The sequence below is a fragment of the Canis aureus genome, chromosome 12, assembly GCF_053574225.1.
Source record: "Canis aureus isolate CA01 chromosome 12, VMU_Caureus_v.1.0, whole genome shotgun sequence".
Taxonomy (NCBI): Eukaryota; Metazoa; Chordata; class Mammalia; order Carnivora; family Canidae; genus Canis; species Canis aureus.
In genome coordinates, this window is record NC_135622.1 from 25006249 (window position 1) to 25033020 (window position 26772).

Below are 26772 nucleotides of genomic sequence, written 5' to 3' on the forward strand. Positions count from 1 at the left end.
GGAGGTGGAGGGTTAATCTCCGTAGCTCATTGGCAGTTCTGCCTCTGTACGGGGCATGCTGGGATTTCCTCCCAGCTGTTTTACATCATGAAGATTTGTATGTTGGGGAAATTCCAGGGCACAGCTGCAATTAATCTGCTGCAGAGTCTTCAAGCTAAGCAGGGATCCTGTAGGAACGATTCTCCGCCTCCCTGCAGGAAAGGGGGTTCTGGCTGTCTGGTTAGAGCACCCTTCAGAGGCACCCTTCCCTGGGCCCGAGTCGAATGGAAATAGCCCACCTGGCCAAGCATTCACCCCAAGGAGGCCACTGAGGAGGGGCCAAGAAGCAGAAAGGGAGCCAGAGCATGAAGGAAAAGAGGTGCAGCCCCCCCTTATAAATCATAAAGCCAAGATAACACGGATAGCAACACTTGATAAAGATATCACAAAAAGGAAAACCTTTGTTCACTCTTCCTTAGGAATGAATGGAAAAGTAAAAGTCTTAAGACACTCGTGGTTAGCATTCCACAATACAGAGCAAGAATGAACAGGCAACCATCACCAAACCAAGGTTTACCTGGGAAATGCAAGAGTGCTTTCGTGTAAGAAAAATCCGTCACAAAAAAAAAAAAAAGAAAAATCTGTCACTGTATACACATTACAGCTGAGTCAAATAAGAGAAAGCACATGACCATTTTGGTGGCTCTGGGAGAGTTCAACAACTGTTCAAGGAAAACAATTTAAAAGTATGAACAGAAGCGTCCTTCCTTAATAAAGACAGGTTCTAAACCATAGCCTCAGTCTACTTAACTGGGAACTACAATAGCGTCAGCTCCCCAACTGTGTTCTGTGGAACGCCAATCCCCAGAAAGAGTTTTCTAGATCCCATAAGAGTAGGGAACTGCGTCTCTGTCCTGTCTCAGTCACGACATACAGTAAATCATATGTAAACATGCATATGTAAATCAAGAGTGGTAATACTCACCATTTGGATCTGGTTCTTTCTTTCTCTCTTTCTTTCTTTTTTTAAAAAAAGATTTTATTTATTTGAGAGAGAGACAGAGATTGGGGTGGGGGCGGGGCGGAGTGAGAGGAAGAAGAAGATTCCACTGAGCAGAGCCTGATTGGAGGCTGGATCCCAGGACCCTGGGATCATGGCCTGAGCCAAAGGCAGATACTTAACCGACTGAACCCAGGTGCCTGAGGACTGGTTTTTTCTTTCTGTTTTTGAGCATTTCTGGTGCTCCTCCACATTTCTGGTGCTCCTCCACATTTCTGGTGCTGAGGTGGGAGAGGATTACAGGGGTGCTGCTGGCTCCTGCTGTCTGGATTCATGGTTCTGGGAAGCTCAGCTATCTGTTTCGAATGCTCCTTTCTTCAGAATTGCGATCCAGAGTCATTTGATAGCTAAGCTACAGTGGGCTCCAATGTCTTTTTATAGGTCTACCCCCACCCCCCTTCATCACTTGTTTCAAAATCTTCAAAAGGCAGGAAAGTAGAAAGAGGGAGGAGACAATCCTTCATCTTCCTGCCTCCCAGAATGAATCCTTACTTGTGCACATGCACACCTGCACCTTGGTGCCCTCCACCCCACCCCCATTGGCTGCAGCAGGAACAGTTCTGGACCAGAACTGCTCTCTCCAAATGTCTGACAGATCTCTATGGAGCCAGGCTTCAGTGCTGGATAAGGCTAAAGGTTTTCACCTACCTCTAAGCTTCCAAGTCTCAGTTAGAGTCATTGAGTGAGAGGGAACCCTACAGAGAAAAGAGGACAGTGTTGTCTCTTCCACCCACTGGAATTCCAGGCAGTGGGTAGATCAGACACCAAGTGTGTGATAGACAATCGAAAACAAGTAGCTATTACTAAAAGCACTTGCTCTGAGTATGTGTGTCTCTGCATGTTTACACCTCAAGAGCCCCAGTCCGAAGGCAAACCCTCATGCAGCTCATAGTCTAGGAGTACCAGCTCCCCAGCCTCTAGAGCAGTGATTCTCACTGAGGGACGTTTGGCAGTCTGGGGACATTTTTGGTTTTCACAAATGGGCAGGAGAATGGGAGCTACTGGCATTTGGTAGGTAGAGGCTAGAGAAGCTACTACACATCCATCCTGCAGTCCACAGGACAGCCCGCACAATACTCAGCCCAAAATGCCAGTAGTGTCACAGCTGAGAAACCCTGCACTAGACTCCATAAGCCAGCTCTGGCTCACGACCCCAGAGGTCAGCAGATAATGTTCTTTCCCAAACTAGGATTCAGATGGGTTCTTATCTGAGAACATCTCTGGTAAGCCAACAAGGCTGAAGATGTTCAGCGTGTGTCTTTAGGACTCCCAATTAGGAAACCAGATGCTGGTAGAGTTGGTGGGTTTCGGGAACCCTCCTACTCTGTTTCATGTTGGGGGTGGATTCGGAACACTTCTCTTGAGCATGTGGTATTCGTGATTGTAGTTCAACTTCCAAAAATAAACAAATGTGCAGGTTGTTGCTTCTAGAGAAACATCCCTATAGGAGAATGTTGATGTGTATATATATTCATTCAGCTCTGAGGTGGCCAGCCCTGTGCAAGCCAGAAAGGGAGAGAGAAAAATCCATCCGAGCAAAGAAAAAGCTGGGGTGGGGACACGGTTTCAAGAGGTGATGTTATGGGAAGCGTTCTGACTCATGTTGCAGTGAACGGTGTGAGGTTTGAAGTCAAGGGACCTCAGCGGCAGCTCTCCCATAAAGTTGGGCTAGTCACCCTGTGTTTACCTCCATTAGCTCCTCTGAAAACTTGGGACAGTCACCCCTACTTGTAACAGCAGGGTTGCTGTGAAGATGAAACCAGTTTACATATGTGAAAAGGCTTTGGAAACTGCTCGCGTGGCACACAGGTTATTCACTGAGGAAATGAGTTTTAACTAATGATTCCAGTGTTTGCCCAGTCCTTTTAACTTGCCAAAGGCATTGAAATCCCAGTTAATTCATCTAGGAAGTGTTGGCTCTGGGCAGGGTAAGGGATGAGTGGGGGTGGAAAGGGTCAGCAGAGGCAGGAACAGAATTGTAGTCAATATGGCAGCGGGGAGGGGGAGAGAGGTACATACCCGAGGGCCCGGAGTGGAGACTGTTCTTTATAGGGTTCCCACTTCCCACGCCTCCCACAGCCAGGCCCACTTGGCACATCCCACCTGCAGTGTGTGACTCACTGGCCTTCTGTAGGTGTGTCCTATGGCTACTATCCTTGCCTGTGGACATTTTGAAAGCCCAGAGCCTGCCCCTCTCAGCCCATTTTTTTGTGGCTGATGAGGAGCAAAGGGGCGCTGCCCATCCTACTTTTCCAATCCTGCATACGTAGCTCCAGACCAAATCACAATTTCTTTTTTCCCTGAAATTGAATGACCAGAGCAAGGGATAACTCAGAGACTTACTTCTGTCTCTCTGAAACTCTTCCTGGAGCCATCATTTCTCATTGGAGGTGTAATTTTCAAAGTAACCTCAAGAGTTCTGTGAAGAGGCTGCATAGCTGGTCTGCTGCCCAGAAGCACTGTATCAGTGTTGACACTAGGACAACATGTGTGCTTTAGCCCCTGGCAAAGACTAATGGTTTGCTTATGGAAATGATAGCTGCCGTTTTTCAAATGTCTCCCACGTGTGAAGCGCTGTGTTCCATACTTGACATTGTCCCTAATCCTTCTCACAACAAGTAAAGTCGTTGACCTAGCCTTGCTTTACAGATGAAGAAACCGAGACTCAGAGTTGTTAAGACACTTGTACAGGGTTGCACAGCCTCCATTGGACATAGTGAGACCCTGAACCCATGAGCATTTGATTCCAGACCCCAAACGAGCTCATCCAGGGCCCCTCACTTCCTCCCCACTCATTCTCTTCTAGGCCCTTGCCAAAGACTGCCACGCCAAGGTTGAGGAGAGGCGTTTTATTCCAAGAAAGTGTGTTTGCATGTGTGTGTAATGTTGAGGGTTTACTGTTTGGTTTGGATTTTCTGCAATAATACAGGGTAAGGTACGGGGTCATCTTTTCAAGGTTAAGAAACGCTGTAGCTTGAAGTTAAATCCGCATCTTTGAGTAAGGATAGATGTGACTCATGACTCTTCGAGTGTTGGGCAGATGGTTTTTATCCATTCACTCCCCCAGCTACTCCTGGAGGCCATTTCTTAGGTAGTATTGTGTGTGATACTAGAAGCGATGGGAATGGGACAAGATCACCATCTGGGAGCTCTTGGTCCCTTGATGAGCCCTGCTTGTCCCATGACTGGAGCAAGGGGAACCTGACCTTAGCGATGGGCTCTTGGGATACAATGGTTGGTGAGCTGTTGTGAGTGTCCCCCACAAAATGATGGAGGTGGGGGTGGGGGTGATTATAAGCATGTGCCCTCCCCAGAGATGGTAATTTGGGTGCTGCCCAGGAAGGAGTGTGTGCAGGAGCAGTAAACCAACAGTAGTAACTGCAGAGGCCTCCTCTGCCCTCTCGGGGTGCTCACGAGACCTCAGCTCACCAGATGCCTTGTGTCTTCTGTCCCTTGTGCAGTACCTGCAGATGAAATGGCCCCTCCTCGATGTCCCCTCCAGTGCCACGGTCAAGGACACCAGGTCACCATCCCCAGCACACTTGGTAAGTCTGTTTCCCCTTCAAGTGCCAGAGAGATACTCTCCCTCGCCTCACCCGGCGTCCAGGCGTCCCCTCCACCTTCCCGAAGCCGATGGGGTCTAGCAGTGTTGCCCCAGGGTGTGCCTCGGGTGAAGAGCTGAGCAGGCAGGGGTGTAGTGGTGTTACCTGTGTGCTCTTCCACCCCTTCCACCTGAACACACACACACGTACCACCAGGATGCTGTGTGATTAGAAACACCTGGCCTGACCCTGACTGGTGCCCCTGGTCCTTCCCGCTGCCTTCAGAATCCCTCCGCCCCTCCACCTGGGCAGCGGTGGTGTCCTTTCTCTCTGCTGGAGCTCCTTCTGCCTTGCCACTTCTCCTCTTAGCTACAGGCAACAGCAGTTGAAGAGGCTCTTTTATACAGGATGTCATAGGAAAGAATTAATTAAAACACGTGCAAACAAAAACCCCAGCAGGGTAGCTTAGGGCAGCTCAGGCCTTTGTGTCAAGCACTGCAGCAGCTAAGCCCGGGAGGAAGATCTGGCTGGTCCTGGGAGGCAGGAGCAATGGGGTCCGAGCAGGTCTCCCCTCCTCAGGACTTAGAGTGGACTGATGTCCATGAGATGGTCCCAGGACATTGCCTTCCAGGACGTTTCTTAGGAGCTCGGGCATTCTCATCCCTAGCTTTAAGACCCACACACCCCTAAGGTAACTGGTGGTACACACTGTACGGTGAGCCTCAGAATCATAGAGGGTGCAGCTAAAAGGAACCCCACTGGCATGACCTACACATTCTACTGACAAGGAGACCTGGGAAAACATGGCGATAGATAGATAGATAGATAGATAGATAGATAGATAGATAGATAGATATTATCTGTTTATTTGAGATAGAAAGAGAGAGCATGAGCAGGGAGGAAGGGCAGAGGGAAGAGCATGGGACTTGATCCCAGGACCCTGAGATCACGACCTGAGCCGAAGACAGATGCTTAACCGACTGAGCCACCCCGGTGCTCCAATTTGGTGGTGTTTAAAATATTGTTATGGAAAATTTCACCTGATCCCTTTAGCCACACTCCCCCTCCTACTACCCTGGGTTGCTTTAAAGTTAATCCCAGACATATTATTTCATCTCATTTTAAGATACTCTGACAGCCTTTTTTCATTAAAAGCTTAGAGTCTAGTTAAGAAAGAAGATCTACATAGAAGATAAGTAAAGGCTCGATGAGCCCATATGATTTCCAGTAACTATGAGAGCGGCTTATGGAGGCAGAGCCCTTGGAAGTTTATAATGTCATGTGTAGTTCTCAGGTGACTGTCGCTGCCATCCACTGGTGAGACAGGTGGGGAGAGCCATCTCCCACCGTCTCGAGGAGAGACCAGTGACAGTGTAGGGAACAGTGACCAGGCAGCTGTCCCGTGCAGGCTGCCTCTGGGAGGCTCTGTGGTCAATCACCAAGGCCTGAGCAGCCCCAGGAGCAGGCCCAGGTGGTATCTCTCTGGTCCTCAAGAGTCCCATTTGGCGTGGCCCAGCCTGAGGTCTTGATGCCCTCTAGTGGTCAGTCACGGTGGAGGACATGGCATCCCACATCCACTCTGCCACAAACCTGGCCTGTCCCCTCCTGGCACAGCTATCTCTCTTTAACTGTTTCAAGTCTTTGTTCACCTCCCACCCATCCTGTGGCATCTTCCAGCCCACTCCAGTGGACCCTGAGACAGCACGGCCCTCCCTCTTCTCCTCCCTCCACATAACTGTCTCTCTGCATGTTGTCTAAAATCTCTATCTAGGGGTGCCTGGGTGGCTCAGTCAGTTGGGTATCTGCTTTTGCTCGACTCATGATCCCGGGGTCCTGGGATCGAGTCCCACATCAGGTTCCCTGCTCATCAGGGAGCCTGCTTCACCCTCTCCCTCTGTCTGCTGTCCTGCCTGCTTGTGCTCACTCTCTCAACTCTTTCTCTCTCTCTCTCTCTCTCTCTCTCTCTCTGTCAAATAAATAGATTTTAAAAATAAAATGAGGGCAGCCCCAGTGGCACAGCGGTTTGGCGCCTCCTGCAGCCTGGGGAGTGATCCTGGAGACCCAGGATCGAGTCCCATGTCGGGCTCCCTGCATGGAGCCTGCTTCTCCCTCTGCCTGCGTCTCTGCCTCTCTCTCTGTGTGTGTCTCTCATGAATAAATAAATAAAATATTTTAAAAATAAATAAATGAAATGAAATCTCCATCTACTGTTAGAGGAAGTAAGTTCCCTTTAAAACTAGCACAGCTACTTGTTGACCTTCCCATCCTTCCTATCGCACAGAGCCATCCGTCTCTGAAAAATAAAATAAAAGCCCTGTGTCCAGCCCTCCTCCTCCTGCAAGCATTATCTTATTTCCCTTGTGGTGTTCATCCCTGGTTTCTCCCACAAGAGCAGGACTCCCACCTCCATCACTACATCATTTGTCCTGCTAATCCCCTGCAGCCTGTCTCGGCTTGGCAACTGCCATCTCATGCCTGAGTCCAAGCACTGCTCCTGCTTTTTCTCAACACAGGTGGCATCAGACAGTGTTTTCAGCCCTCTGCTTCCTGGACTCCTCCTTTCATGGCTCCAGAAGCCTGTACTCTGAGACACTAACAGTTCTTTGCCTTCTCTAAGCTTCCATTCTTTCTAGACTTTTCTTTCTTTTTTTTTTTTTTTAAGATTTTTTTTATTCATTCATGAGAGACCAGAGAGAGAGAGAGAGATTGGCAGTGGGTGAAGCAGGCTCCATGCAGGGAGCCCGATGTGGGACTCGATCCCAGGACTACAGGATCACGCCCTGGGCCGAAGGCAGGTGCTAAACCGCTGAGCCACCCAAGGATCCCCATAGACTCTTTTCTTTAGATAAATTAGGGTACTCATTCTCACTTACTATTTCCCGTAAAATATGAAATTCCTAAACTCTCGAGGTTCCATGCCTGTATCTCCAACAGCCAGTCATTCATCCAGTGCAAATATGTGCTCTGCAGACACTAATTCAGCATGGTGGTGGAGCAGGGGCTCCCTATTTTGTCAGAGCAGAGAAGTTTGAACAGTTGACACATTGCACTAGATAACAAAATGGCTAATTTTCTAGTAAAGTGTGTATGATCACATTCTATATTCTAATATAGAAAAGCAGGGGGGGGATCCCTGGGTGGCGCAGTGGTTTGGCGCCTGTCTTTGGCCCAGGGCGCGATCCTGGAGACCCGGGATCAAATCCCATGTCGGGCTCCCTGTGCATGGAGCCTGCTTCTCCCTCTGCCTGTGTCTCTGGCTCTCTCTCTCTCTATGTCTATCATAAATAAATAAATTTAAAAAAAAAAAAAAAGAAAGAAAGAAAAGCAGGGGGCACCTGGCTGGCTTAGTCAGTGGAGTGTGTGACTCCTGATCTCGGATTATAAGTTTGAGCCCCACATTGGGTATTAGAGATTACTTTAAAAAAAATTTTTTTTAAAGGGCAGAAACAGCCCTCAAAAGCTTAAGAAATATTTATGGGAGAAGACCTTAACATTAACTTGCGCTGCTACAGATTGGGAGAAGACCACTCTTCTCAGTTTTCATGTCAGAGCATTTCATTCTGACTTCTGAGACACATATGTGTGTGTAGGAGCAAAACCTGACACCGAGGAGAACCATCAATGTGTCAGAGGGTGTTTTAACACCATGGGTTTGAATCCAACCCTGCCTCTTCCTATTGGTACAACTTTAGCCAAATTACTTCATCTTGCATTGCTTTGGTTTTCTTGTCTCTAAAATGGGAATCAGAAGAGGACTTGATCTCAAGAACTGTGTGCAAATGAGCCAATGCATTATCATGATTTTAGAATTATGCCCAGTATGAGGTGAGCCCTCGATGACTATCAGCTCTCTGCTGTTTGCCACCACCACCACCAATACTCTTTTAAACAAGGAAAGAACGATTAAAATACTGTTTAATTAGCAGACTGAGGTGATGAGGGCCTGCATTAGGTGCCAGCTCAAGTGGACAGATCGCAAAGGTAATAGAGATAATGAACCTATAGAATCTCACATCTACTCTTCCAAGGATATGATTTAATTGGTCTGGGGTAGAGTTGGTATCCTTGTTTTTTAAGCCCCCTAAAAGATTCTAAGGGGTAGCCAGAATGGAGAATCTTTGCCCTAATTGTAAATCAGAGGCAATGAGAAGAAGGAGCTAGAGATGAGAATGCAGTTTACCAGGTGCTGCCTTCTCTGGGCTGGAGGTATAAGTAGGACTTGAAGGTTTGGACCCTGGCGTTTTTATTAGAAAATTGAAAACACTCAATTATGGGTTTCATTTAGAATCACGAGCGAAATATTTTAAGATGGGGTTTGCACTGGGAGAAGGGCAAATGAAGGAAACAGCCTGCATACTTGGCAGGGATTTAGTGAGTCACGTCAAAGCTGCCTGTCAAGGAAATGTGTATAAACAAGCCGTAACTGGGCCAGGGTGGAGATGGAGTTAAGTGTTATTACTGCTTGGATTTTATGCTTTAAAAACAATCTCTAAAAACTGAATCGCTGTGATATTTTTTATGTAACAACTTGTCGTATCTGATCACTGTAATCTCCTTGTGTGTAGACTGTTACCCAGTCTCACTGTGGCCCCATGTGCCTGGCCCCGTCTTTTCCTCCTCTGTCCCTGGAGGACTGTGCCGAGCGCACAAAACCAGTTCATGCACTTCCAGAATATAACCAACTCAGAGAGGAATCAACGTCTATTTTGCTCATGTTTGTTCTTCCTGCACCTGTTCTAACACCTAGTACAGAGTAGGTGCTCACAGAGCATCTGTGAATGAATGGAAGCCTAACTGATCAGGGGAAAGGTGGTACCCCTTGTAAACCCTTCTCTCCCTATTGCTCCATTCCCTCTTTTCATACGGGACTTTTTCTGAGTCTTTTTTGAAATCGTGAAAGTAACGTTTGTGCTGCGTAAAACACTTGGGAAGATGCCAATGCACACAGAAAAAGACCTGTAATCCTGCAGTTTTGTTATATGGAACTTCATTCCCTTCTGTATTTGTCTGCTTGTGCATGCCCCTGTGACGTGCTTTCTAGAAGATGGCCAAAATGATTCCTTTAAATAGCAGACACCTCATTTTGCTGTTAAATATTGGGCCACTCCGAGAAGCAACTTGCTTATTAGCCTCATGTCCAAGGTCTGATTGTCAAGCCAGTGCCTTGGAAACCCTTCTGAAGAATGGCCACCTTGTTGCTCTGCCTTTGGGCCTATTAGTCTGGCTTTGCTTAGCATGCCAGTTCTCAATTGAAAACATTTATTGAGGTTTCCTTTTTAAAACTGTACCTGGGGCAGCCCGGGTGGCTCAGCGGTTTAGTGCCGCCTTCACCCTGGAGAAGTGTGATCCCGGAGACCTGGGATCGTATGATCCTGGAGACCTGGGATCAAGTCCCACATTAGGCTCCCTGCATGAAGCCTGCTTCTCCCTCTGCCTGTGTCTCTCTGCACCCCCCCTTTCTCTGTCGAATGAATGAATGAATGAATGAATGAACGAACGAACGAACCTGGTTTTTCCATTTTCTCAACTGCACCTGTTGGGGACCCAAAACAGTTCAAAACTCATCACATAGCCCTTTGTCACTCTGGTCTGCCTCCAAACTGATTTCAATTCTTATTACACAGTATTAACTTTTTTATTTTTACATTATTTTAAACTTGCAGAAAAATTATGAGAATACTACAAGGAACTCCCATCTTCTCTTTATCTAGATTCAGGAATGTTGCCTCATGCTTTGCCCTCTCTCTTTCTCTGTGTGTGTGTGTGTGTATATATATATGTGTGTGTGTGTGTGTGTGTGTGTGTGTGTGTATACATCTACATATATTTATGGTTTTTTTTAACAACTTGAAAGTAAATTGGAGCTATTGTGCCCCTCTACTCCCTGAATACTTTGGATATATTTCCTAAGAACAGAGATACTATCTTAGAATGACTACAGTACACTTATCAAAATCAAGAAATGAACATTTCGTATTACTTTCTAACCCACAATAGAGAATATGATTTTGGCTAATGTCCCCAGTAATGTCCATTACAGCCATGTAATGAGAGCTCAGTCCAGGATCACACATGGCATTTACTTGCCATGCCCCTTCTCTCCTTGGATGTAGCAGAATTCCTCAGCCATTGTCCTTTCTGACCTTGATGTTATTTGAGAAGTCCAGAGCAGCTGTTTTATAGACCATTTGGGTTTGTCTGTTTCCTCGTGGTTAGACTCCGCTCATGTATTTTTGGCAAGAATGCTACCGCACTGATGCCCTGTCCTTTTCGGTGAAGGACCCCATTGGGAGGCAGGCCTACCATATCCTGTTTGTGCCCATATCGGGATGTCAGCTTCGATCATTTGGGTAAGGTGGTCTGTCATGTGTCTCCACTGTGGTGTTGCTCTTTTTCCGCTTGTAACTCCTAAGCGCCCTCGGGGGCAGGGGGGCTTTGAAGTTGTCTAAGTGTCCTATTTTCATCAAACTTTGATTACCTACCTCCATCCCCTCGTTAGTTTCCACTACTGAGAATTTAGCTTTGGAGACTTCCTACTCTTCCCACTCATGAATCTTACTGTAGAGCAGAATGGACATTGTGGAAGGTCCAATCTCTGTATTGATATCTCTGTATTGGTATCACTCCTGGAAAGGTGGCAACGGATAGAAGAGAGAAACTAAGAAGCCAATCAACAAGTAGTGTTCCTGGGAGAGAGACCAAGCCAATGAAAACAATAAAAGGCAGAAATAAAAGGGAAACTGGGCTTTAAAAACAAGCACTTGAATTTATAGGTTGGAAGAGCTCACCCAAATTCTAGAAAGTAAATAAAAATTGACATTCACCTGTGTACATCTTGGTACCGATTTGAATTGCAAGGGTTTAAACTTTTTTTCCTACAAGCATTTATACAGGAAAAAAAAGGGCCAGTGTCAAAGAAACAAAAGTAAAGGTAACATCAGGGTTTACTTTTGCCACTTGCAATGCCAGCAAACACTGGGACAAGGAGAGTATTGATAAGGAAAGATTTATCCCAAGAATTTTATGCGCAGTCCTATTTGCGAGGACCTCAAAGACGTAACACTGCTTAGAAGGGCCTGAAACCCATTCTAGTTCCCTAAATATTATCTCTCACCCATTGCCTTGCTTTGTCTTTACATCCTCCGTGGCTTGCCACAGGTGAAGAGCTCAGAAAGCATTTAATACGGTAATATAGACTCTCCGTCCTCATTTTCTTCTCTCTGCTCCAGTCCACTGGCCTCCTTGTGGTTCTTCAAACATGCCTAGCAGACCACCCATCTCAAAGACACCACTCTGATGTTCCTTCTACCAAAATGTTCTTCCCCCACTTGTCCACAGGTCCAGCTCCCTGCTTCCTTCAGGCATCTTTTAAGTCATTTTATCCTCGAGACTTCCCTTGTTCAACCTGTGTCACAATCCCCTATCCCTTTGCCCCAACTTAGTGTTTCTTCGTAGTATTTCTCAATATCTAATCTATCGTTCCCTTTTAATTTTGCTTACTTTTCTATATCTCCAATTAGAATATAAGTACCATGAGGATAGATATTTTTGTCTAAATAGATGAGTCTGTAGTGCATTCACAAGACCTGGAGCGGTACCTGGCATATAGTAGATACAACAGGAATACCTGTTGCCCCCTCCCCACCCCCTGTAGTGAAACAAGAAAGGAATTTATCTCGTTGCTCTTATTGTTATGATTGGTGTTTTCTGTAGGGCCAGTTAGTCCACCAATTCATCTATGTCATCAGAGGTCCAGATTCTTTACATTTCTGCTCTGTCGACCTCTAACCCTTAGGCTGCCCAACTCAGTCCCTGCTGTGTAGACAGTCTCCATAAACATCCAAGAACTGAAAATGTGGATTGCCATTTCTCTCAGTGGAGGAAAATTCTGTATAGGAGACATACATTCAGACTTCCTTTCCTTAATAGAATACAATGATAGAGTGCCAAAGAGGTTACATTTTGCCTTTCAAGTAATATTTGTCGGAGTGATGTGTGTGTGTGTGTGTGTACAGAGAAAGAGAATTGAGGCTTTTTCCCCCCAACTTAAATTCAGTTCCTATATGGCCCTGGTTCTATTATATGTAGATCTTTCAATCTTATTTTCTACACTACCAACCAGCCATCTCCTTCTGAAATATTTTACTAATTTTAAGAAAGACATGGGGGTAAATTAAAGACAGGTGGCTGGAAAATAGTGAGTCCAGAGACTATGGCGAATGAGGGAAACAAAGAGAAGGTCTCAGAGAACAAGGTATTTATCTTCCAACACTTGATGAGCTCTCATTAGGTTGAGGAACTACTTATCTGAGTGATATGCCAATGCACAGAGAGATCTTCTAGGACCTACAGTGAGATGCGTGTAAAGAAAGTTGTTCTCTGTCCAAGCTTGGGCAGTGAATTCAATTGGTTATCTCCAAAAAGTTGTGCAGATACAAGATGTTCCATTGAGGTACTGGTTGGGGGTGAAAACACTATCCCTTAGGTCTTCATCTAAAATCATTAAGAAGAAGTTCATCGTTGCTGTACAAGATATGAGGGGATGGATAGCAGGGACTTGACGTACTTGTTGATTTTCAGCATATTGCAATTCACATGAGCCCATCTGCATGGATTTACACCTTACTGAGTTTTTTGGGTTTTTTTTTTTTAAGATTTCATTTATTTATTCATGAGAGACACAGAGGGAGGGGCAGAGACATAGGCAGAGGAAGAAGCAGGCTCCATGCAGGGAGCTCAATGTGGGACTCGATCCTGGGACCCCAGGATCACACCCTGGGTGTGAAGGCAAGCACTCAACCCCTGAGCCACCCAGGCGTCCCACACCTTACTGAGTTTTAACTAAAATAACCCACAAGGAAATGTACAAGTAGCTTCAAAAGATTCCTGCGATATCCTTAGATTGGAAATGCTACTACTAAGAGCCCCAGTCAACCAAACAAACAAACACGGCAGAACTGACACTTTTATTGATTAAGTTATATGGTCAAAAAAGATTTGGAGACCCCCCCCACCCGCTCCAGGTAGCCCTGTCTTGGGGGGATCAGGTTCCCTTCTGAGAGGATCACCCACAGAGAAGGTCACCTCCATCACTAAACAGACAAATGGATGTAGACAAAAGAGAGTTCTTAAATGCATAAAATCAGATGCGTCAGGCAGCACGGGTGGTTCACCGGTTTAGTGCCGCCTTCAGCCCAGGGTGTGATCCTGGAGACCCAAGATCAAGTCCCACATCGGCTCCCTGCATGGAGCCTGCTTCTCCCTCTGCCTGTGTCTCTGTCTCTCTGTTTCTCTCTGTGTCTCTCATGAATAAATAAAATCTTAAAAAAAAATCAGATATAGCAGCAAGCTGAAGGAACTCTCTGTATCTTTTCTGGGCAGTGTGTTGGCGCATCTGTGGCTACTTCTTGAGTGATACCACAAAGTTAAAGCTCATCTGTGTTTAATCTACACAACCTTCTCCTGATCCCCAAAATCAGGATCAGGAAGCAAAGAGAATAGTGCATGAATTGGGACCAGGAGGCTCTGTGGATGCCTCCACCAGTTCCTGAGACCAGCAGCTAGAAGAGAGTGGCCTGGTGGAGGGATGACTTGCAGGGAGGTGGCTTGTCCTGCTGTGCTGGAGCTGTGTGGCACTAGCTTTACTTTGGCTTGAATTTAAATCCTAAACAGTGGGGGATCCCTGGGTGGCGCAGCAGTTTGGCGCCTGCCTTTGGCCCAGGGCGCGATCCTGGAGACCCAGGATCGAATCCCACGTCGGGCTCCCGGTGCATGGAGCCTGCTTCTCCCTCTGCCTGTGTCTCTGCGCCTCTCTCTCTCTGTGTGTGTGTGACTATCATAAATAAATAAAAATTTAAAAATAAATAAAAATAAATAAATCCTAAACAGTGGGAGAGGAGGCAGTGCTTCCTCGGGGACAAGGAATTAAAAGAACTTTGGCTTGGAGCAACTCTAGAAGCAGACCACAACATAGATTGAATTGTCCAGAGAATGGACTGGGAGGTGGAGAAGCTTGGGTCAGCATGACTGCAGAAGGATTCAGGTCCGAGCTGGCTCTGAGATGCTCTTCTTAGATGAATCTGGACTTAGCTCCTGTCCTGAGTGAACCCCCTACCTTTGCCTGGGCATGCTGTTGGTGCTGGGGTTTTCCACTGGGACGGGTAGGGTGGTTCCCAACATGTCTCCTCTTGGCCTGAATTTATGCCACGAACATCCTGCTACTGAGGGCAGTTGAGGAGAGAAAAGAGCTGTGACTATTACTCCAAGGAGAGCCGTCCTCAGGTCAGCTCCAGAGAGTAATTCTCGATTATCCGTCCCAGAGGCCACGTCTTCCCAGACTGAGCAAGGAAAAGTTTACCCTCCTTTCTCTGTAAACCCACCACCTCCCAGTCCATTCTCTGGACAATGATGCCATCTAATGGGAACCAATAATAACTCATAGAGCATTTAAGTGAGGATAATACACTTTTAAATAGAACTCAATATTTCCCTGCTTTATACTTTGCTACCCAGTCAGTGCTATTTGCCATCTTCTTCTGATGAGGCCAGACTCAACAGCACATGGGCAGTCAGGATTTCATTATACTATTAAATATTTTTAGATGGCTATATATACATATATTAAAGAATCACATTGTACACTGCAACTATTTTACAATTTTATTTGTCAATTATCCTTCAATAAAGCTGGAAAATCATTTTTTAAAAGATGGCTATAAATGATGTAAATCAATATAAATTTAAAAACCAGATCAAGGGCAGCCCTGGTGGCACAGCGGTTTGGCACTGCCTGCAGCCCGGGGTGTGATCCTGGAGACCCAGGATCGAGTCCCACGTTGGGCTCCCTGCATGGAGCCTGCTTCTCCCTCTGCCTGTGTCTCTGCCTCTCTCTTGCTCTCTCTGACTGAATAAATAAATAAATCTTTAAAAAAAAAAAAACAGATCTACAAGAAGTAGGAATGAAGAGAGATATACCAAAGTGAGAATAGGAGCTGGTTTAGACTAGTATGATTGTCTTTTCTGTTTTTCTTTTTTTTTAAAGATCTTATTTATTTATTTTAGAGAGAGAGAGTATGAGCCCGGGGGAAGAGCAAAGGAGGAGGGACAGGGAAGAAGAATCTCAAGCAGAGCAGGAAGCTGGGCTCCATCATACCACCAGGAGATCATGACCTACCTGAGCCAAGACCCAAGAGTGGGATGCTTAACCCACCGAGCCATCCCAGGCTCCCTGATTGTGTTTTCTAAATGCTTTATAATACAGTTTGTATTTCTTTTGTATTCATCATAAGTATACTTTTTAATATAAACAATAGCTAAATTGGAAAATATAGAAATAGAAGAAAAACAAAATCACCCATAGTTCCACCACTCAGACATACCTATTATTTACAGTTTGGTGTGCTTCTAGTCTTTTTCGGTGTTGTTAGCATCTAGTCTTTTTTTTTTTTTTTTTTTTTCTAAACATAAATATTTATGTATTTTTTAGAAATCGTAATCATTCTGGGGGCGCCTATGTGGCTCAATCAGTTAAACAACTGACTCTTGATTTGCGCTCAGGTTATGATCTCAGGTTTGTGAGATCAAGCCCCACCTCGGGCTCTGCACTCAGCACCTCTCCCTGCCCACTCTCTCTCTCTCACACAGATAAAATCTTTAAAAAAAAAAAAAACCCGCAATCATTCTGTGTAACTCTTTTATCACTTACTATCACTTTAGTAATAATTCTGTTGCTTTTATGATACTAAAAAATCATCCTTTGGACAAAGCTGTTTCCAGGAAACCCCAATGCATCATTTAGGTACATTAGGTTCCAAGAAATCTGACCTTAAAATAATTTTTATACTCTTGATTGTGCGATATGTTCGTGTAAAGGGAGACATCTTCAAAAGCCAGTAAGGGAACCGGTGAGAAAATGAAAAGGAAATAATTTTAGAATTTATAGACAATGTCAAAGAAGCCCACTGTGGTTGGAAGGTGATAGGGGGCTGTTGCAGGCGGGGTTACAGCGCCTCGTCATGTGCCAGCGCCACCTAGTGGTTGTGGTTGGGAACAGTCCGAATTCTCTGCATCTGCGGGTCTGGGAGCTGGACGACTCCTGGTCGGGGACCTTGCTCCAGTACCCTGACGCGGGTCTCTGCTTAGCCTGCTGAAAATTGAGCAAGACTACTGTCAGCACGGATACATAGACATAAATATTGGAGTTTGCATTATGAGCACCAAATGGGCACCATGAGAAAGGAAAAAATGGCTCCCAGAATCTATGAAACAAAAAATTCAGATTGAAAGACAGCAGTTTGGTCAGTATTCCGTCTCTTGAGCTGCCTCCAATCCATTATCCATTTTGCAGACTTCTTTTTAGAGCAAACCTCTTCTCCACTTGTAAACGCGTTTACCTTATTATACAGAAAAATGTCAGTCTTTTCTCCCTGACAGATGTATTTTGATTGGGCTCTTGGGGAGGCAGGTAGTACCAGAGAAAACACTCTGCTTTGTTAGAGCCATAAAGGGCTGATACGAATCCAGTTCTGGGTCCTAGGCTGAGCCACTTAGTCATCCTGAGCTCAGTTTTCTCCTCAAATGGGGATGATCATGGCTTATTTGCTAAGTTATTTATTTATGAGAGACAGAGAAGCAGAGACACAGGCAGAGGGAGAAGCAGGCTCCATGCGGGGAGCCCCATGTGGGACTCAATCCTGGGACTCCAGGATCACGCCCTGGGCCAAAGGCAGGCGCTAAGCCGCTGAGCCACCCAGGGATCCCCCTCTTTGCTAAGTTATAATAAGGAGTTGATGTCTTGCCTAGCGCTTTGCTTTTAGTGGGGTGCTCAATAAAGCGTAGCTCTTTTTGGGGTGCCTGGGTGGCTCAGTCGGTTAAGCATCTGCCTTTGGCTCAGGTCATGATCTCAGGGTCCTGGGATGGAGCCCACGTTGGGGCTCTCTGCTCAGCAAGGAGGCTGTTTCTCCTCCTTGTGTCCCTCCCCACCCCACCCCTATTGTGCACTAGCTTGCTCTCTCTCTTTCTCAAATAAATAAAAAACTTTTTAAAAACTGTATATTTTGGGCAGCCCTGGTGGCCCAGTGGTTTGGTGCCCACCTTTGGCCCAGGGCGTGGTCCTGGAGACCTGGGATCGAGTCCCATGTCGGGCTCCCTGCATGGAACCTGCTTCTCCCTCTGCCTGTGTCTGCTCGCTCTCTCTCTCTCTCTCTCTCTCTCTCTCTCTGTGCTTCTCATGAATAAATAAATAAAATATTTATAAAATCCTTTTTACATATCTTATCTTTTTATAATAAAACTCCTTTTAAGTCAGACTAGATTAAAACAATTCAGTTTACCAATTCTAGGACACACAGGTTTTTCCCATTTTAGTATCTCTGAAGTCAGAATGTGTCAATGGCAAGCCAGTGTATTTTTTTCCTTCTTAATAGTTTTATAAAATAACGGTACTTCTTACATTTGCTGGTGTTTTAAAGGAAGTGTGGTAATTAGGTTAGCAGTGTTTGAAGTGCTATAGGAAGACAGACCTGTTTTAAGTGCTCTTGGATTATGTCTGTAGAGACTAAACATGACAGCTGGTTCCATGAGGTCTGATGGTGACAATTCCCCACTGGTCTGTTCCCAGTCTCAGACTTGAACTGTGAGCTCCTATTTCTATGAAAAATATTTATTTGGAAAGAGTGTGTTGAATATTTTAAACCTCACTGAGGGGCACCTGGGTGGCTCAGTCAGTTAAGCATTTGCCTATGGTTCAGGTCACAATCCCGGGATCCTGGGATCAAGTCCCCCATCAGGTGATTCTGCTCAGCAGAGTCTGCTTCTCCCTCTCACTCTGCTCGCGCTCTCTCAAATAAATAAATCTTTTTTTAAAAATTTTTATTTATTTATGATAGTTAGAGAGAGAGAGGCAGAGACACAGGCAGAGGGAGAAGCAGGCTCCATGCCCCGGGAGCCCGACGTGGGATTCGATCCCGGGTCTCCAGGATCGCGCCCTGGGCCAAAGGCAGGCGCCAAACCGCTGCGCCACCCAGGGATCCCTCAAATAAATAAATCTTAAAAAAAAAAAACTCACTGAGATTACACAGAGCATAGTTAATAATTCAATAGCCTATAGCATTTAGGGCTGCATGGCATACATGAATCGAGTGTATGTTGTTTGGAAGAGGGTATGTTGGAGGGTGGGTGTAATCTCTTCTCTGATTCTGTGGGTTTTTTTCCCTGCTGCGTAGACTGCTCCTTTCTCTCCCGGGCTGGATGGGCTGGTGCTTGGAAAATACCTGGCACATATTGAACACAGTAAATAACAGCAGATTGTATTCTCTGTCTCCTTGGCAACTGTGCCTAGTCTTTTTCTCTCTCTTTCAGTCTAATAAAGTTCCTGTTGTTCAGCCCCCGCATCACATGCACCCGTTGACGCCCCTCATCACCTACAGCAACGACCACTTTTCCCCTGGCTCCCCTCCCACACACCTCTCCCCAGAGATCGATCCAAAGACAGGTGAGTCATCCAAAGCTCAGGCTGGCCCCCATGCAGAACTCCAATGGGGCAGGCTTGTCTTCTCGGGGAACATAATGGCCCTGGAATCAGGCAGCCCTGGGTGCAGGTCATGTCTCCAATTCCCGAGAGCCTATAACTTTGCCCATTAACCTTAGCCTTTTCTGATTTTTCATCCGTGCTTCCCTGTGTGTCCCTTTCACATCACAGAGGCATTGTGAAGATAAGAGGAAATTACATGAGGCAAGGCCCAGGGCCTGGCTCCCCACTAAGGAGGTGGTGTTGCTCTGCCATGTTTCTCTAGTTTAGAATCTCTTAATACTTTGGCGGTGCAATGAGCTGGAAGTGAGGGGAAGTCTGCGTTGACCTTGAGTCTAGCCCAGCTGTGGGCTGTGCCTCCCTTAACCAAGACCTTTGCCTTTTATATACTGAACATTTTCAAATAGAGTAACCAGTCTAGCCAGACTTATAAGTGTAGCTACAAAGCAGCAAGGCTGAGCTGGCTTTTTTTTGTTTGTTTGTTTGTTTAACTTGTTCACCAGAACTGTCCACCCCAGGGAGACACAGCCTCATCAAATTCCCAGAGTTGTCATGGCTCAAAGCATTTTTGGAACCCCTCTTAAGAGAAATCACAGTTACTTACTATAAGTAACAGATAACGAAGAGGACAAACATGGAATAGAAATCCAAAGTTTACTTCTCCATGAATGGGGCAGGTTATCTAGAGGAATAGTTAGATGACTCTGGGGAATATCTTGGGTCTCTCAGTCTAGGACTTCTGGTTCCTTTCTTGGATGACTCCTGTATAAGCAACTGGAAATTAGTCCTGATGACAGAGGAGGGATCCATGTAGCCAGAGAGAAGCCGTGTTAGTCCTGCCTTCCCCGAATATGCCCTTGACCCCAGTAGAGCTAGGGAGGTGACAGGCAAGGATAATGAAAGAAGGGACTTCTGGTTTGGTGTGATTTCCAGGTACGTGGTAGGGCCAGGAAGCAGTCTGACACATGTCTCTTTGAAGCAGGAATCCCTCGGCCTCCTCACCCATCTGAGCTGTCTCCATATTACCCACTGTCTCCTGGAGCTGTTGGACAAATTCCCCATCCCCTTGGCTGGCTCGTCCCACAGTAAGGAAACTCATAGCCTTTCTCACCCTCCTTCCTTCTGTATGCTGTGCTCTGCCTCCGGTACCTGCCGTGAGCCCTGGGGGGTCTGTATGCAGCACCTCCAACCCCACATTGGCATCCTCTCACCAAAGCCCATAGCTTCCTCTTACTTCTGCCTTCCTGCCCCTTATCATCCTTTCTTCCCAGCCCTCTCTCCTTCCCTGTTCTGAACCGTCCCAAACTAGCCTGCTGACTAGTTTGCCTTGCTCCTGGCTCTTATAGGCAAGGACAGCCCATGTACTCTCTTCCTCCTGGTGGTTTCCGGCACCCCTACCCTGCCCTCGCCATGAACGCCTCAATGTCCAGGTGAGTCCCAGGACTGGGGTGTGAGCATGAAGCGGCCTTTGCAGGGAATGGTCCTCTACGAGTGGCCTTGCCATTTCTGACCACTGAAAGCTTTCTCTTGGCCCTAAACAAGGAGGTACACCTTTCCTCCCCACTCACTTCCTTTCCTCCCCACTCACCCTCATGCCCCATGGTCAGAATGGAGACCCCAGACTCGGCTCACTCTTCCCATCACCCTAAGGGAAGAATTTTAAGGCTCCAGCACTTAGCCTCCCACCACATCCTCCCCACATGCGAGGCTTTGTGCACTGAAGCCAGAGACTGGGAGAAGACTAGTTTCTCCTGAAATGATGTCAGGAGAGGGAACAGTAAAGGGGGCTCCTGTCCCAGGGGCTGGATCCTTCTGACAGTGACACCTCTGGTGACAACGAAGTGCAACGCACAGCATATGCCCTTATTTCCCCATTGTGTACCCTGGCCTCTGGCCTGCTATACCTTCTTTTGCATGTTTCATCCTACCTGCTTCCAGCATCAGATACAGGAACCCCGTGCATTTGTGGGGGAAGGGGAGGATTGCTGGGTGTTTGCCAACCTGGTTCTGTCAGGTCTGTGAATGGGCATCCAGCTGTCAAAGTCCACCATGGCAGAGGCATTTACACAGCCCTGCCATGTCTAGGTGACAGGCACCAGCCTGAACCCCTCTGTTGTCGCTTGTTTCCACATGGTACACAGCCTGGTTTCCAGTCGGTTCTCTCCTCACATGGTGGCTCCCGCCCATCCTGGTCTGCCCACCTCAGGGATTCCCCACCCCGCCATCGTCTCCCCCATTGTCAAGCAAGAGCCAGCGCCCCCCAGCCTGAGCCCAGCCGTGAGCGCGTGAGTATCAGGCAGCCTGGATGGGCGGCAGCCAGTCTCTGAGCAGCACATGCCATTTATTTTTCTCTCCTGGTGGCGTTTAGCAGGCAGCCAGCAGCCTCCCTCAGCCATATTCTCTCCCCCTGGACTCTCTGTGTTCCTCACCTCTCAGAGACACCTCTTTCTTTTCTCACAGTAAGGAAAGTTTTACAACCAGGATTTGGAGGCTGAAAGAGCCTGAGAATGCTTTTGACTTGCTTCCCCTCCCCATACACATGAAAGTATGAGCCCTGAAGGGAGGATTTTCTCCAGGTCACAATTGGCTGTTGGTGGCAGAGTAGAGAGTGTCCCCAAGACCCATGTTTTGTCCTCTGAGCCATAAAAGAGCGGGAAAGCCGAAGTCAGTGCCTCCTGGTGGAGAAGACCCACCCCCTTGCTTCTGCCCAGAGTGCCCAGTCCCCTGGCCTCTCTGTCCCTGGGGCCAGCGCCCCTCACCACCACCACCACCCTCTACTCCTTCCTCAGGAAGCTAGCCTTTCATAGGATATGGCCTCAGCTCATTCCAGGGCTGGGAACTACTTGTGGAAGATGCTCAGGTGCTGCAAGAAGCCATGGCAGCTTGAATGGATGAACGCCCAAGCAGCTCATCCCTGTTCCCCAGGGGCGGTCGGCCCCGAGCCTCCGCGAGAGGCAGGGATTGCGGGCTGGGTGACCACCGACACGTGCTAACCTACAGCTTTGTGACTCCCCAGGAAATCACCAGTCACGGTGAAAAAGGAGGAAGAAAAGAAACCCCATGTGAAGAAGCCTCTTAATGCCTTCATGTTATATATGAAGGAGATGAGGGCCAAGGTGGTGGCTGAGTGCACCCTGAAGGAAAGTGCAGCCATTAACCAAATCCTGGGAAGAAAGGTAAGATCTGCCCTCGTCCCGGGCTGTGTGGGGCAATGTCCCGTGTTCCTCATTCTCTGTCATCTCTGACCCTCTCTCCACAGTGGCACAACCTGTCCCGAGAAGAACAGGCCAAGTACTATGAACTGGCCCGGAAGGAGCGGCAGCTTCACTCCCAGCTCTACCCAACCTGGTCAGCCCGGGACAACTACGTAAGTGCTGCCCTCAGGCCCCAAGAGTGGCATCTGTCGGTGACGCCAAGCAGGAAAGGAAAAGTGGCTACATTGACAGAGGACTCCTGAGGCCAGGAAGGAGGCTGTATTTCTCTAGAAATAAGGAAGGCATTTTAATGCTCAGGAGGCCAACAAGAACATGGCTCTGGTGTCCTAAGGACCAATGTAAATTTGTACCCCTGTCATTTGGAGTGGACTCAGCCTTTGATTCCATAATTTAGGATGCAGCGGGAGCTGTTCTGGCTCTAGTGGTGAGACTCTTGCTGGCCAGGGGTTCTGAATCAGGGGCTCAGCGAGCAATGTATGAGTTTCACCTGGCATTTCCAGTAACTCTTTCCAGTAATCTCTAGGCAGATTTTTATATGTCCTCATTTGCCATTTTTTCTGGTAAGAGACTTCAGAGCTCTTAGATTTTCTGTGGGGCCTGAATCGCTTCTCAAGAGATCAAGAACCACGCTCTTCCAGGGAGAGAAATGGAAAAATAAGCCTGAGGGCACTGAAGGGATAAGGCCTTCTAAGAAAACCAGGACACCGGGCTGGAGGGAAGAATCAAGGGCATGTTCCAGGAAGGCTCATTCTGGCTCATTCTGGCTCCTCAGAGGCTTCTGTGGGGAGGGTGACCTGAGTGGCTGCCCTCCACCCCCAGCTTCCTCACTCAGGGAGGGTCAAGGGCAGTATGGGCAATATCCTGTCTCCCCCACTTCGTAGCTGGGAGTTCCCCTGAAAAGCCAACTATTCTGACTCCGGTTACCCTTTCTTTGGCCATAACTTTCAGGGTAAGAAAAAGAAGAGGAAGAGAGAAAAGCAGCTGTCACAGACACAGTCCCAGCAGCAAGTCCAAGAGGCAGAGGGTGAGTCCTGAGGAGGGCACTGGCTCTTCTTCCCACCATCACAGTGGGGGCGGCCCCCTCACCGCTCCCAGGTGTCTGTAGAGTAGTGATAAGAAGCAGACACAGGCAGAGGGAGAAGCAGGCTTCATGCAGGGAGCCCGATGTGGGACTTGATCCCAGGTCTCCAGGATCAGGCCCCGGGGGGGAAGGCGGCGCTAAACCACTGGGCCACCGGGGCTGCCCCATATAGATGAATTGAATAAAATTCAAATTCCAGAAATAAGCCTCTACAGTTCTTAAAAAAAAAAAAGGCAGCCCTGGTGGCTAAGCAGATTGAATGGAGATCTGTCTCCAAAAGTGGTGAGATTTAGGCAGTAAAGGTGATGATAAGATCTAGCTGAGTTCTTTTCCCTCCTATCAGATACTGAATCAGTCTTTGCCATTTTGGCATTGCCCCTTCTCCATGCTCTAGGTGTGCCTCGATGCGGCTTCCTAATCTTGCAAGCCTAGCTTTCAGGCCCCCCCTTCCCTCCCAGTAGGCGTTCTTGAGTTCCGCCTCACCCACGGCTACTGGCTGCTGAGTCTTTCTTGTGTTTTGTCCCTGTAGGTGCTCTGGCCTCCAAAAGCAAGAAGCCATGTGTTCAGTACCTGCCCCCTGAGAAGTCCTGTGACAGCCCTGCCTCTTCCCATGGCAGCATGCTGGATTCCCCGGCCACTCCCTCCGCAGCCTTGGCGTCACCAGCTGCCCCCGCGGCAACTCACTCGGAGCAAGCCCAGCCCCTCTCCCTCACCACCAAGCCAGAGAGCCGGGCCCAGCTGGCTTTACACTCAGCTGCCTTCCTGTCAGCTAAGGCAACAGCCACCTCCTCTGGCCAGATGGGCAGCCAGCCCCCCCTTCTCTCCCGGCCCCTCCCCCTCGGGTCCCTGCCCACAGCTCTGCTGACCTCTCCCCCCTCCTTCCCAGCCACACTCCATGCCCACCAGGCCCTCCCCGTGCTCCAGGCCCAGCCTCTTTCCTTGGTCACCAAGTCTGCCCACTGAGCTGCCCCGACCTATGCAGGCTGTCAAGTGACTCGTCGAGTAGTAATGATTCAGAAGAAAAAAAAAAAAGGAAACTTTATTGGTCAATATTTGACCTCTGGACTGTTCTGTAAAGTGACTGGTAACAGCAGCACTTTACATTTTGTAGATGTAACCAGTAGCTGATCTTAAGGCTTTTTTAAAAAACAAAACAAAACAACAAAAAAAAAAACTTTACAAGAAAGAGGACTGAAAAGTAGTGTGTTATTCTACCTGTACGTACAGTGGTGGATGGACCTGGGCAGAAGACCCCTTTCTCTCTACCTCTCTTGCTCTCTGCCCCGCTCCCTCTTCTCGTGGCTCCCACGTGCCCCCTTCCAAGGCCACACGTCGGCCATGGCTGGCCTTCTAGCCTGCTGCCTCTTCACCTAGATCCCATTCCTGGACATTCCCTTTTACCTCGCCAAGTTTTTCTCCTTCACTCAACTCCATCGGTTCTTGCCTTCATCTTCGTCCTCTGCCCAGTGTAAGACTGTCATCATGTCAGAAGCCACCTTTTGCCTGATTGGTCTCCACCAGCATCCCCTTCCCCTCAGCGGGCCCTAACACAACAGCCCCCAGCTTTTGGTGGGCAAAGCGGTCCTCTGAAATGGTTTTTCCCCACACTGAAAGGGATTCAAGGTGCCTGCCACTTCCTTGGTGAAGAAGTCTCTGTGCCACCCCCTCACCAGTCAAGACCTCCCGTCACAGTCCCAGAGTGGCAGATGGGACCTGGCCCCACGGCCTGGCTCCCGTCCCCTGGGTCAGTGCTAAAACAATCCGCCAAAAATCTAAACTCCCTCCTCCCTCCCCCCATCACCTCACATGCTTCTTCTGTGTGTATTTCTTTTTGTTTTTATGGGGAATTTTTGGAGCATTTTAAACTTCCAGTTGTTTATTTTCACAAAAGAAAATAAAATTGCAGTTGCAAGACCTTTCCAGAGTATTTTAGTTCTTTTGTTGAATCAGGCCTCCCATCTTCATAGCAAGCCCTGTGCTAGATTTTTGCAGGGGGTTGGCGGGGAGAATACAAAAACATGCCTGACAGAAAAATTCAGCTGAACTTCCAGCCTGAAATGTACAGACCAGTCAGTATTAGTAACTGAGATCTAAAGACAGTCATCTTTATTTTCCTTTGTCTTCTCATAATTGCCAAGAGGTAAGGGCATCCTTTGGTTGTTTTGCATGGTACCTAGCATCACAACTCTTTTTTTTCTTAAGATTTTACTTATTTATTCATGATAGACACACAGAGAGAGGCAGAGACATGGGCAGAGGGAGAAGCAGGCTCCCTGCGGGGAACCCAATACAGGACCCCAGGATCACATCCTGAGCCAAAGGCAGACACTCGACCACTAAGCCACCCAGGCGCCCTACCACTGCAATTTTAAAACAGCTTCTTTGAGCTATAATTCACATAATATGGAATTTATCCATTTAAAGTGTACAATTCAATTAGTTTTTTTTTTTTAAGATTTTATTTATTTATTTATTTATTTATTTATTTATTTATTTATTTATTTATTTATGAGAGACACAGAGTGAGAGATAGAGAGGTAGACACAAACAGAGGAAGAAGCAAGCTCCATGCGGGGAGCCTGACGTAGGGCTCGATCCCAGGTCTCCAGGATCACACACACCCTGGGTGGAAGGCGGCGCTAAACCACTGAGCCACCCAGGCTGCCCAATGGGTTTTCTTATGTACAAAGTTGTGTATCCATCATCACAATCTTAGAACATTTAGATCACCTCAAAAAGGAATCCAGACCTTTTAGAAGTCACCCCCATATCTTGCCCTTACACACCAGTCCCAGCAACCACTATCTGTTTTCTGTCTCTGGATTTGTCTCTCCTGGACACGATTTGAATGGGATCGTGCAGGGGCTGCCTATCTGGCTGGGTCAGAAGAGCATGCGACTCCTGATCTCTGGGTGGTAAGTTCAAGCCCCATGTTGCGTGTAGAGATGACAAATAAATAAAACTTTTAAAAAAATAATATGGGATGATACATTATATGGTACTTTTTCCTCTGTGTGCGTGTGTGTGTATTGGGGTTTTTTTTTGTTACTAGTAGGCTCCTTGCCCAGTGTGGTGCTTGAACTCATGATCCTGAGATTGAGAGGCAGGCATATGCTTTACTGACTGAGCCAGTCAGGTGCCCCATATGTGGTCCTTTCTCACCGACTTCTTTCAACCTACTATTTTCAAGCTTCACCCATGATGTAGCATGTATCAGTATTTCATTCCCGTTTTTATTTATTTATTTTTAGAGAGGGAGATGGGGAGGAGAGGTGGGTGCAGAGGGAGATGGAGAGAAAATCTTAGGCTCCACGCCCAGGGCAGAGCCCCATGTGGGGCTTGATCTCACAACCCTGAGATCAGTTTCA

General features: G+C 47.4%; 1 protein-coding gene across 1 annotated transcript in view; it reads left to right on the top strand.

Annotated features, from left to right (window-relative positions):
• The window catches only part of TCF7L1 (transcription factor 7 like 1), a 160007-nt gene extending 134689 nt beyond the window's left edge, over positions 1 to 25318 (top strand). The window contains exons 4-12 of the mRNA XM_077843090.1: positions 4501 to 4584; positions 18940 to 19072; positions 20091 to 20193; positions 20455 to 20538; positions 21250 to 21393; positions 22125 to 22284; positions 22368 to 22475; positions 23272 to 23347; positions 23934 to 25318. Coding sequence (XP_077699216.1) covers positions 4501 to 4584; positions 18940 to 19072; positions 20091 to 20193; positions 20455 to 20538; positions 21250 to 21393; positions 22125 to 22284; positions 22368 to 22475; positions 23272 to 23347; positions 23934 to 24367 — 1326 coding nt within the window. The 3' untranslated portion in view covers positions 24368 to 25318. The remainder of the gene's footprint in view (positions 1 to 4500; positions 4585 to 18939; positions 19073 to 20090; positions 20194 to 20454; positions 20539 to 21249; positions 21394 to 22124; positions 22285 to 22367; positions 22476 to 23271; positions 23348 to 23933) is intronic.
• The last annotated feature ends 1454 nt before the right edge of the window (positions 25319 to 26772 follow it).